Genomic DNA, 13,603 nt, shown 5'->3' with positions numbered 1-13,603 from the left:
ACATTAGATTAGAAGGACCAGTGTGTGGAAAGCAAAGGTCAGTAATCAGCAAATGATTATTATATAGTGAACACTTGTGAATCAGTTAATGATGCTGAGAAATGATAGACTAGAGGAGCATCAAATAATGTCAGATTTGCAGATATGATGATTTTAAAATGGCTCAAGAAAAAATTTGCTTAAATAACTTTGTCTTAAGAAAAGACTTGAAAATGAAAGGAAGGGGATGTAAGGATGTAACTAACTGAAAAAATAACTTTGTTCTTGCCAAAGAAGGTTACATACTAGCTTCCAAGTAGATAGAAAAACCAAAGGGCACAAATATAAAATATGCTTATATTGAACAGAGAGAGCAAAAAACAGTAATTTTAAACAATTTTTATTACATGTGAATTATAGAGCACTGTTCATAGATATTCTGACATGAAAAAGCAGCCTGATTTTATTTATTTATTTATTTATTTATTTATTTATTTATTTAGGTATTTATATCCCGCCCTTCAGCCCTAATGGCTCTCAGGGTGGCTTACAATATTATTTTTAATCAGACAGTTCCCTGCCCTCAGGCTTACAATCTAAAAGACACAAAACAAAAGGAGAAGGGAGTGGTGGTGGGGAACAGGATCAGGTCCAGCAGATCTTCTCCACCTCCGAGGCCTGGACCAAGGCAGATGGACTGGAGGAAGGGCTTGGCTTCTTGATGGATGGTTAGAAGGAGGCTTCCTGGGTCAGAGAGGGGCTCACCTCTGGGAATGCTTCTCTAAACAATATAGTCTTTAATTCAGTTTTGAAACTGGGTAGAGAACTGATGAGGTGTGCATGTGGGGGAAGAAGGTTCCAGGAGTAAGTGGCAGCAAGCAAAAAGGGACGAATTCGGGAGGGGGCAGTGGTAGTCCTACACTGTGACAGGAATCAGTCAGGCTTATCTTACCCTCATCTAGTCCACTATCGTCTCTAACAGGAATGATTCTCCGGATATTATTAGACTTCAACTCCCATCCAAGCAATATCACCAGTTATTAGGACTGATGAAAAGTGTGGTCTAGCAAAATGCTTGGAACCAGAAGTCTCCCATTTCTAAACTACACATACGATAGTAGTGATTATCAATGGTTGTGAGTGACCTATATGTAATCTATAATCTTAATGACTCTATATTATCCAAAAGAACAATATCTCTATACAGATTGACTCTCCCTTATAGGGAATTCCAAAATCCACATTGTCTACATGGCTGTCTGAGATAGTGACACCTTTGCTTTCTGAGGGATCCATATACACAAACATTGTTTCATAATCAAAATTATTAAAAATATTTTGTATAAAATTACTTCAGGCTATGTGTATAAGATGTATATGTAACATAAATGGATTTCATGTTTAGACATGGGTTCCATCTCCAAGGTATCTTATTATATATGTGCAAATATGCTGAAATCCAAAAAACAAAACAAAACCCCAAACCCTCAAAAATCCATAATACTCTGGTCCCAAGCATTTTGGATAAGGGACACTCAACCTGTATATGTACCCAAGGAGATTACATATTATTATAACGACTCTAGGAATAATCTACTGGTTTATCTGATATTCTATAGTTAGAGGAGAAGGATGTTGAACATTAGATGCGGATTCATTATGAGACTTATATGTGCCTTAATCTTTAGATAGGGTTGAACACCTTTATTTATTTTTCAGTTCACCTTTATTCAAGTTAAGAAGTTGATTGCCTCTTTGACTGCAGGAGTAAATTAGATTTGTTTTTGCCTATAATCTCAAATTCTATGTAGCTTTTCTGGATCAAAGATGAATAGTTTACATCAGTAAGCATAAGGGAGATGGTTTTAAGCTTCTGGAATGAGAACATGGATTATCTTCAATAGATCAGCTAGTTTAAACTTTACCACAATATCTCCTGACCACATGAGAAAGCTATTCTTTACAAGAGGCAGAAGATGCATATGTGTGTTTAAATGCATTTTATAAGAATAAAGTAGTTCTAAAGTATCCCACAGAGGCTCATGTGTAGTTCTCTTTTATGAGTAATATAACTATTTATATAACATAGGACTGGCCAGATTTTGTTAAACTGCAGCAGTCCTCACCATCAGCTAGATTGGCTATAACTGCTAGGAGCTGCAGTCCAACAATATTTGAAGGGTTGCATGATTCCCACCCCAAATATAGCACTTGGAGGGTGTTCAAAGGACATATAATACTTAAGATAGTTTTGTATTTGGGGTTGTGCTTTCTTTAGTTGCTTATTAGTTTGTAAAATACTGTAAGATGGGTTCCACCCCCAATTTTTTGATCACCCTGACTTTGGAAATAAACTAAGAATAAATAGTATGTTTTCTAAATTAAGGGGAGGAATTGTTGTTTTATGTGAAGTGTCATACATGGCATTGTTCAGGAACCAAATAAGATATTTATGTCACTTAGTGGTCTGACAGTGTGCTAAATTATGCTTGAGAGAGAAGAAGGTTCTCAGGAGATTGGAGAAGGAGTCAAGACATAGGTGCCTCTTGGGTATGTAGTATTATATGTGTACCCACAGACAATGGGAACAGGACATGTGCTAGGGAATGCTGTTATGTTCATGTCCTGCTTGAAGGTTTCCCACTGGTATTTTGGTTGGTATTATTGGAGGCCACTGTGGGACAAGAATGTTGGACAAGGTAGGCCTTTGCTCTAACCTCACAAGGCTCTTACATTTTGAACTGGAAGTGTCCAGTGAAAATGAGCTAGTATGGAAAACCCTCTGAGCACTGCAAGAAAGGACACAGGATCTCAACTGAATAATAACACAGGTCACAGTTTCCTATTCTTTGGTTGCACAATTGTGTGAAACAGGTTCTTTCTCTCTGATTTCATTTGCTGATGGTCACTGGCTGATAAAGCATGTTTTTCTTTGACCCTTGGTTGGATAGCAGTTTTCATATGCTGTCCATGCCCTTATAATGACATAGCCTGTTCAGTCTTCTCCCACCATGCACTGCTTACTGTTTTTGAGATTTTTTGTTTTTGTTTTGGCTGTTGACATAGTTGTCACAACACTGTCAGAGGACTTCCTTAATATAAAGAATTAGACATGATAGGGAAGATGGGGGAATCTGAACACTGTTTCCTTAACTTTATACTTCTATTATTTCTGATCCTACTTGTTTGCCTCTATTTCTTGGTATATTTTTCTACCGCTCATTAGATTGCTAACTTCAATGATCAGTAATAAGTTGAAAAATGTATATACAGATTCTTATACTTTTCTATTTTCAATATAACATTTCCTCTCCAAATATATATATGAAAGCCAGCCCCCAACATTGTATTACCGTAGCAGTCCCAAGAAACAGAACCCAGAGCAGAATTTTTTAGACAAAGAATCAGAGCTTCTCTGCTGTTGCACTGGGGGCAAAAAACAGGCTTAGTCCTCCACCCAGTGGTATTTCCATTTTCTCTCCTTTGCTTACTTTAATAAAAACAAATAGTTGCCATTTACCCTAATGCAGGAAACGCTGCAGCTGGAGAAAATTATGCAAAATCTGCTCTTACCCTCTTTAACACTGCTACACCCAACCCTTGTTGACATAGGTCTTCAATGTAGAGTTCACGCTCTACATACATATTTCCCATCATAATGACAGATGTTTTTGTAATGCATGTTAGGAATCATTCCAAGCTCCAGGAAACTAATTAACTGCCACTCTCAGCATTCCTCACAATTGGTTGTGTAAGCTGGGGTTGCTGGGGTTTCAGTTCAACATCTAGAGTGCCAACACGGTTCCTAGACCTTTTATGGTGTATTTATTTGTGTGTCTGTGTGCATGAGCGAAAGAGAGAAAGAGTGATGGGGAAAGAGGAGATTTCAGTTCTCGTGGTCAGTTTCAACTCCAAAGGCCTGTTTTATAAGGTCTGTTCTTGCCTCTCTTCCTACATAGATAGCATCTTTGTGTGTAACTGTTCAGTTGTAACAAAATTTCGATACAGCCAAATTAAATACAATGTTCCAAAGTTGAATATTATTTTTAAAAGAATTTGTGTCATGGTTGGTCCTCTAATTTAGATCTCCCCTTATTTTTTCAGATACTTAAAGCTTCAAAAAGAATGTCCCAACAACAAGAGGACCAGCCTAAACCATATTCTACACAATGGGAACAGATGTTTGTTATAGACTCTTTCTGACATAATTAATCAAACAGTTCATAAAATTAGGGAGCAAGAACACTAAAAAGCATTTCACAAGTGATGCTATGAGACCTTTCCATCTGGAATGCATGTCTTATAAATGTTATCAATATGGTGCAGAGAGCAAAAGCAGGCTTTAAAAAACTTAAATATACAATATAGATTTTTTCATTCATTTTATAGATACAATAGATTTTTTTAAAAAAAAAGTCACTTGTGAAACTGCCTAAAATCTGAAAAATGTAAAGTGCTTAGTTAACATTCTAGTTTACCTTTAGCATATATTTAGAACCCCAGTATACCTTTCTATCTTTTTGTAGCATTTGGTATTTATAATGTAGTAGTAAATGATTTGAGATTTTAATATATATATATCTGTGGATACAGTAAAACTTGGAAATAAATACAGTTAGCATAGTTTTAAAATGTAATCAGAATAACAATTTGGTATATTTAAATTTATTATGGGATACACTAGTAAAACAGCTGTGAAATTTTGGCTTGGACCAATACATACTGATTTTGTATGTAATTATTTTAAATTGTCTGTAGGTAAAGGAAGTACCTTAATCTTAGACACAAGCAAACAAGATTGCCAAAGGGTTTTTTTTTTTTTGGGGGGGGGGGTTGTTTTCAAATTGTTTGTTTTGGTTGGTTCTTCACATGAGGAACATTTGAAACTAGACTGAAGTAAACACTGAAGAATTAAATAGGAAACTGGATGTATTTAGATGTATTTAGATTGGGAAACATCTATCTGATATCAGTATGGTCTTAATGACATTTTTTGTTTTTATTTTGCCCTTTCATTTGATGATATCTCAGCTGCAATTTCAGTAGGACTTTACTAAATAAAGGATTGTAGCACATAAATATTTTGCTACAACTTTTTCATTAATAGGTCCTTTAAAGTGAATTAGGATTACATTAGAGGCAATGATTTCAGGCTTCCAGAATTTGACTGGTTGGTCTTAATTTATATGCGTTACCAAAAATTGCTTGTTATAAATCAGTATTTATTAATGAAATTCTTCCGCCACCCTTATGAATGAAAGTAAACTTTAACTGAGGTGATGTGTTAGATAACTGTTGCATGGTGCTAATCAATCTTAGGGCCACATTACTTTAGTTATTTTAGCTTCTTATGGCTCAGGAATAGTTTGCTTAATGATGCTGTTGCCTAGAAAAACTATATGACAATCTCAGTTTAAATGTGATATCAGTAAGAAACAATTTAGTACCACTAGAGTCAATGGAAATTCACTAAAACTATAGTGGAATATGTGACTTGTGAACTGTAATCAGTGCTTGGACTTAACTGATTTTTTTAAATTGAAATAGTGTTGAAAAATGCAGTATGTGCAATGCATTTTTAAAATGTGGGATCTAGGATATTTAGCCATTTATATAGTGTGAATGTGCATGAACAGTGTGCCCTAGGTTTCCATAGGGAAGTTGCTTTCCCACATGGGCACCTGAGCTCAGGGGTATGGGAAGCCACCTATGTCACAATAAGGCCCTATTTCCCCTCCTTGTTCAGTGTGCATATGCTGACACTTGTGTTGGGCCAGCAGAAGAAATAGGTGGCCTATGTAGGAGGAATCATGGCAAATAAGAATTTATATGTGTCAGGAAATAGTGTGTCAAGGCAGTGTGAGACAAAGCATTATTTTTCATGGAGTGAAATATTGCATATATCTAAGTGACAAAGCAATACTTTTTATAAAGCCATATATATTAAGGAAGTGGGATTAAATAAGAATGTGTTTGGCTAATTAAAATTAATTTTGTATAATTATGACAATATATTTTTAGAATGCTGGAACAAGAGGATTATTAACTGTGATCATTTTTTTAAAAAAATCTTATAATTATATGATTTTCATGTTTACACAACTGTGCCATGAGAGGCAAGGTGAAGGGGATTTTAAAAAGATGTACCTTTTCTTCTGTGTTAATGTTTGCAGCAATAAAGTACAGAAGAAACTTTTCCACTGGTGGACTCATTATTCTCTGAACTACTGATATTATATATCTTTTCAACAGTTGTTCTGTTTCATTTTTATCATCTTCCATTTTTATTATCTGGTGATTTTATTATCTGGACTAGGGCTGGTTCAAAATAGCTTACTGTCTGTCTGTGTATGCATTTTTAGGAATTGTTTTCTCCTTGATATCAACAAAGGAGTTTACTGGCTTTCAAGTATGACCTTAAGGACCCTTGAACTATTAAACACGAGCATGCTACTATTCTCTTTAGTATAGTTTCACAATATATGTAGTAAGGCAACATTTTGAACTGAGTCTGGATTTTGTTTTAGTTCAACAACTTGAGTTAAACTGTTGTACGGATAAGAGTTGAAACAGTCAGAAATGTTTTAGGGATAGCTTTCATTATAATCTTAGAAAGAGACAGATTAGTCTCAGACTCGGATTTGTTGTGAGCTATCTCCAGCTTAGGGGGTATAAATCTTCATTTGTTCCACATGCAAGAAAGAGCAATTTCAATTATTTTCTCCTAAATCCATGGAAATACAAGATCTTCACAGCTATTCCCAAATTATTTCTTTGGGGAAAATTTGCTTGCATAGGAAATGTTTGCCATATATATTCATCTATAAATAGAAAAAAGTTTGTTAAAAAATTGACCCAAAAAATCTAGGCTGACTTGTACATGGTTCGGTATGATATCAAGCCTCCTCCCCAGCCCGGTTGTCTCCCAAGGGGGCAGCAAGGCTGTAGAAGAAGGGCAAGCACTTGTCCCATGACTAGTCCTTTGCCTGGCTGCCCCATGGGAGACAGCCAGGGTGGAGAGGAGGATGGATGGCCAGCACTAGCTCCCTGAGCTTCGTTCCCAGCCTGGCTGCCCCACGGGAGACAAGCAGGGTGGGGAGGAGAATGGAAGGCCAGTATTGGCTCCTTGAGCTTCATCCCCAGCTCAGCTGAGACATCCAGGCTGTGGAGGGGGAGGAAGGGCAGATGCTTGCCTGTCAAGCTTCCTCCCCAGGCTGGATGTCTCCTGAGGGCTGCAAAGGAGGGGGAAGAAGGGTACTGAGAGTTTTACCCTCGACCTATCCATGGGTCATATAAAAATTATTAATTTTGGCCCCAAAAGCTGCCCTCGACTTATACATGAGATCAACTTATAGTTGAGTATATGTGGTATATTTTCTCTGTACAAAAAATAAATATTTTATGGAGAGAAAAGGTATTTTACATAAAATACACTTTTTCCTCTACAAAAATAGCAGTTTGGGTACAAAAGACAAGTTTTTGGCAAAAAAAAAAACCCCACATTTTATATGCAGAAATAAGCTTGTATATTTTGTGCAAACAAATTTTACTGAAAAAGTCCTGAAATGCCAAGAATCTCATAACTACCTGTATGTTCCTTCTATTTAGTAGACTCCCCATTTTTTTTTTAAAAAAAAGGAATACAAACTGTCACATCCCTATTCATGAACTATCATGAAAGGTGATTATGCCAGCTATATTACTGTCAGTGTAAGCTTGAAGTGCATTATAGTCAAGTAGAACTGAAATTGGGTTTTAGCATAAGGGAACAATATATCTTCTGTACATATATCAAGTCTTGCATTACTTTGAAGACTAATAAGTGATACAACATAATATATCTACTGCAAAGGGAAGGGGTCTGTTAAATGTCATAAAACCCCTTCCCTTTGCTCTAGCAGATTAACAGAATTTGGTTCACACGATACCTTAGATAATGGCTATATATTGTTGTGCACACCTACCAGGTCAAGGTGCTGGATTAGCTAATATGCAGTTTGGAAAATCACAAATCAAATGTTACATGTTTCAAATGTAAAAAGTTTTCTTCTAAATAGCCACTTGAGAAGTGACTGTTGGTGAAAAGAAGGAAGTCTTTTAACAGTCAAGCTGTATGTTTCTTAAACATTTTATTTGTTTATTTAAGAGAGAGAGAGAGAGTGTATAAAAACATTAAATAAAAATAGATTTTAAATTGACCTCTAACCGAAGTTTTCTAGGTGGTGTACAATCGATTAAAATAAAATAGTTTAATAAAATAAAACAATAAAAAGAGCAGAATACAGAACAAATATTGATTGATTTTGATTTTATTCATCCTGCTTTTCTCCCAATATAAGATGCAAAGATAAAACCAACAGCAGAGAATAAAACATGTTAGTATATAGTATTAATTAAAATCAGTAATATGCCTGTTGTAGCAAAAAACAAAAACAAAAAACAAGTGAGATTAGAAGGTTGTTCCCTGGCACACCAAAATTTATAATGTAGGGGCGAAACAGATGGGCAGGAAAAAGTGGCTTGAAGCTGCCTTTTCTGAAGCCACGTTGAAACCCCACCAACCGCACTGCCGGCTCCCAAGGCAGCTGGAGTGCTCACATCGTGACCACATGATATGGCTTCAAGCCAAGAAGAAGCATAAAAAAGCTGCTTCTTTTTGAAATGGCTTTTCTATGCATAAGGCACCTAGAGGGCACTTTCCTGCTGGCTTCAAGGCATGTGTCATCTAAACACCATACCTTCAAGTTAGCCTGAAAGCACCTCTTTTTGCCTGTCTGTTTTGCTCCATAGTCATCAGGCACACAGAAGAGCTTTTAGAGATGGAGTGCCAGCACTAAAAAAAAGGCCCTATCTCTTGCACCTCCCCATCTAATCTTATTTGGCAGGAACACTTGGGTGAATGCCTCTGATAGATAGGTTTGGAAGTAAACCCTCCTTCAAATATCCTGCCCCCAAGTTTTTTAGGGCTTTACTGAGCTAAAACCAGTATTTTGAATTGGACTTGGACACACACTCAGCCAATGTAGATTTCAAAAACCTAGCATAACAAGTTGAAATCATCTAGTGCCGTGGTCTTGTTTTGGATTAAAGTTTCCAGATCATTTTCAAAGGCATCTCAGCAATAATCCAAGTGGGAGAATATAAGTACCAGTTGCAAGGTTATTTGTGTCCACATTAGATTATCGTTGGTGTATCTACAATCTGTCCTTCCAGTGTCAGTGTTGGAACACTTATAGACTATGGATCTGAACATTTATGGGAAGTGTAGCTCCCTCAAGAACAGGCTTAACCAGACAGACAAACCACCCACAGAGAGTATCTACATTTTGTCTGGCTTGAGTTTCAATTCATTGGCTCTCATCCTATCCACTACCCTTACCAAGCAGCTGGTCAGAGCATCAAGTGCCTCACATGTATTAGATGAAAGGAAGAGCTGCAGCTGAGTGCCATTGATGCTGGTGACACCTCTACACACATCCATGGAGAGCCTGATCCAATAATTTCATATAGATGTTTAAAAGCATGGGATATAGAATAGAGCCACGAAGTACTACTGTCATAGGGCTCAGTAATAATCCTATAACATCACCTTAAGACAGTGGTTCTCAACCTTTGGACCTCCAGATATTTTTGACTTCAATTCCAATAAGTCCCAGTCAGTATGCTCATCGTTCAGGAATTCTGGGAATAGAAATTTCAAGAATCTAGAGGCACAATAGTTGAGAACTGCTGCCTTAAGAGCATAAATAGTAGCACATAACCACAAAGTCCAGCTGTTGGCCTAATGCTACTTCACCAGATCACATTCGAATTGGCTGCCTAAGCAGGAGGAGAATCATCATAAAACAATGTCCCCCCCCACCCCCTCAGGTCTAAAGTATCTAGGGGTCATCATTCAAAGAGATATCTCTCAATTTATCTTTCGCAATTATAATCCAATCACTAAGTGGATTAAATCAAAACTGGCCCATTGGAGGTCACTTTATTTCTCCCTTTTGGGCAATGTTGCTTTAGTTAAATCTTTCATTTTGCCAAAACTATTGTTTCTTTTTCAAACGATTCCCTTGAGACCACCAAACTCATACTTTAAATGCTGGAACAAGTTAGTGGACTACCAAGTTTTTAATGGGAAACACCCACGCTTCTCAAAAGCGGTCAAGCATTTTAAAACTGGATATGGAGTGTTGTCACTTCTGAAACTTGATCTTTACTTTGAAGCTTCTCAGCTAAGTCAGATCACCCAGTTGATTAGGAAAAATAGTCTGATCAATTGGGTAGACATTGAAGTTAACACTGCATCCTCTCTATCTTTGATCAGTTTTTTTCGGAATCTATATATAAATTCACTAAAATTTGTAATAACCCTTTTTTGCTCACTGTCTTGGTTTTGTGGAAGAAATGCAGGCATCGCTTGGCTCCCTACCCTTCCCGTTCATGGCCTTTTCTTACCCTCTTTTCCAGAGCCCAGTTTCGCAGGTTGGGAGGTTTATGGCCTGTATACAGTTAGGGACCTGTTCCACAATGGGACGACTATCACAATGGAGCAACTAATCTGTGTTCTGGGCCCTGGTCCTCAGAACTGGTATCAAATAATACAGATACAATTATTCTTAAAGAAACTGCTTCAGATAACAGGAATTTCCTCGCCCACTTACTTTTTTTGAAAACGTGTGTCTCTCTGGCTATATATTCTAAAGGCCAAATAGCATGCATATATAATTATCTGCTAGAAGAAACATTTGCGAACTCAACGCTTCATAAGACAGGATGGGAAGCAGAACTTTCCCTTTCAATTGATAGTAAGACCTGGGAAAATATATGGACTCATTTACCATTTAAAACTAGGTCCATTGCCATTAAAGAGAATACTATCAAGTTGGTCCATCAATGATACCTCACTCCAATCAAATTGGCTCGTATGTCTACCAATGCTATTACAAAATACTGGAGGGGTTGTGAAGGTAGGGGAACCTTTGTACATATGTGGCTGGATTGTCCCTTAGTGCATGAGTATTGGACAGAAATTTTACTATTGATCTCCAAGATCACTAAACAAAGTATACAATTATCACCACTCCTGCTCCTGTTCTCCATTTTTATGAATGAAAATGAAGCCCTGCAGCATAAAGAACTTATTAGTTTGCTTCTGGCTGTTGCCAGGTTTGAGATAGCCAAGAACTGGAAAACTGGAAAATTGAATATTTCAGGATAGTGGACTAGACTCTGGGACTTGTGGTTAATGGAGAAAATGGCAGATAACAACAGAGCGAGAGGCTTACACTCTGGATTGACCTTTCATAAGATTTGGCACCCATTTATTGAATATATCCAGCAAGATCTAGTCTCTAGACATCCCCCAATTTTAGCTAAATTTTTATGGAAAGATGTCTTTCAGGATCCCTGAATACACCTTTTAGCTATAATTTTCAGGGCCTTATCTGGGTTATTGCCTGTATTTATTGTTGTTTTGGTGTACTGTTTGTTGTCATGTTTTGTTTTAGAATGTATTAATAAAATAATAATTAAAAAAAACAATGTTCCCCATCAGGATCAGACAGGCTATCCAGCTATCATGGTCAATGATATCAAAAGTCACTGACAGGGCCAAAAGAACCAGCAGGGTTACCCTCTCCTATCTCTCTCTCAACACTGGCCATTCCATAGAGAGACCAAGGCAGTCTCTACTCCAGATCCAGCCCTAAAAGTGGGCTGTAATGAAGCTTTCATCCAAGAGGAAAATGGGTTCATCCAAGAGAATCTGGGGTTGGTCCTTGACAACATGCTTGAGCACCATACCCAGGATGGAGTTGTTGGCAACTAGCCTATTGCTTGTCTTCATCTTTTGGACTCAGTTTAGATTTGTTCAGAAGGTGCCTGATTACTGCCTCTTTTGAAGAGGCTGGTATTTGTTCTTCCTTCAAATAAGGAGTTGGCGGTCTTCTAGATCCAGTGGAACCTTTCCCTCCCTACTCACTATAATGAGTCAAGAGAGTCAAGAAGGAAGTATGCATGCCAAACAGTGCTGAGCACCATGTAGACATTCTCAGATCTCAGCAGTTCCAATTTACCCTTTGTTTGTGAACTAACTTATATATATATATATATTTAAAACCGGAAATAGTAGCTGCTAAAGAGCTAAAACAAGAGTACAAAGGCAGTGGGAGGGGGGACCTGTCTAATTCCCTCTCCCTGCCCAACAGGGTCACAACAAAAAACAGTTCTTCAAAATTGCTTTTTGCCTCAGGAGGGTAGCTCCCATTGTTGAAAGTGATGAATTATGGCAACTGCTTGAGTAGTTTCTTTATGGACGTCGTTGGACTGCACATGCTTTTGACAAGGCCATGACTACATATCTTATTCCACATACTGTAAGAAGCAGCAATGCATTGGGAAGGGAATTCATAGTGTACATGACCGCATAGAGTTTTAATGCATCAGATAAGGAAACACTTGCTGGATAATTAGTGCATTATAAGCAACTTTGGTCTGAAATGTTTACACATAGAAGCAACCAGTCTCTTTCAGAAAATAACTAGTTTTAAAGTATAACAATAATGAAAAATTGTTGTGGCACCTTAGAAACCAAGTAGTTACTTCTGATGCAGGTGTATACTGTATAGGCAAAAGCCTTCTTCATCAGATACATGAAGTGGACTGAAATGTGATCAATATGAACTTCTGTTCTCAATTTTTTGGGAATGATCGGCATGTTTGTATTTTACTTTCTGAATGATATAACTAAATTGTGTAGTATTTGGACACTGAGGGGTTTTCTTTCAAAAGTGCCATGATGAAGCACAAATAGATACAAGCTCTTTAACTTACCTGTGATAAGGTCGCCTTAAGGTTGCCATAACACAACAACAACATTATTGCTTCAGCTTTTTTTTTTTAAAAAAAAGGGTCATGATGATCAAACCTTTTTTTACATATTCCAGGTCAAGAGAAAGAAACTCAGCAGAAAGAGAAAGGTAAGTTATTGAAAATATGTCATACAAGAATCTAGTGTTGTTGCATTGGTACTTGAGATAGATTTGTACTGCTGCACAAATTCTGGACCTTAACATCAAACCCTATATGTTATTGGGCCAAACTAGGTGTGACAGAGATTGGATGGCCATCTGTCGGGCATGCTTTAATTGGGATTTCCTGCATGGTAGGGGGTTGGACTGGGTGGCCCTTGTGGTGTCTTCCAACTGTATGATTCTAGGATTAGTTCATATGAGTTCAAGTCTGGTAATTTAAATGCTGCTATAAGTTTTCTTAAGATAGGTGTAGAGATAAATATACTAGAAACTTATCTTGCATTTGTAAGTATGGAGGCCACTTCACTATGAAGTGTGAATGAAAAATGGTGTTATTAATTTCATTTAAAATGAATTTACTTTTGTAGGTTGTTATTTCAGTGATTATACTAATTTATCAAATAATCTTTCCCTTTGGTATTATTCATTTTCTTGTCAAATGAGAAAGCTCTATCGAGCACTTACAGAACTATTGCCCTTGAAGAAGTGAGGGATTGTCAAAACAAGTGAAGAAGATTTAGCGAAGGCAGTGAATATCAGAACTACTGCAGTACTAAGAATTTTGGCATATAAACCTAGGAGTTTTTTAAATCTATATA

General features: G+C 37.1%; 1 protein-coding gene across 1 annotated transcript in view; it reads left to right on the top strand.

Annotated features, from left to right (window-relative positions):
• LOC149317363 (aspartyl/asparaginyl beta-hydroxylase-like) overlaps positions 1-13,603 on the top strand; it is a 169,012-nt gene that overhangs the window by 85,599 nt on the left and 69,810 nt on the right. The window contains exon 18 of the mRNA XM_089517369.1: positions 12,918-12,950. Within this exon, the coding sequence (XP_089373495.1) occupies positions 12,918-12,950 (33 nt within the window). The remainder of the gene's footprint in view (positions 1-12,917; positions 12,951-13,603) is intronic.

The sequence above is a fragment of the Sceloporus occidentalis genome, unplaced genomic scaffold, assembly GCF_023333645.1.
Source record: "Sceloporus occidentalis isolate IW3139 unplaced genomic scaffold, rSceOcc1.0.p SCAF_3, whole genome shotgun sequence".
Classification (NCBI taxonomy): domain Eukaryota; kingdom Metazoa; phylum Chordata; class Lepidosauria; order Squamata; family Phrynosomatidae; genus Sceloporus; species Sceloporus occidentalis.
Note: the sequence above shows the minus strand (reverse complement) of the source record. Positions and strands in the feature narration are given on the sequence as shown.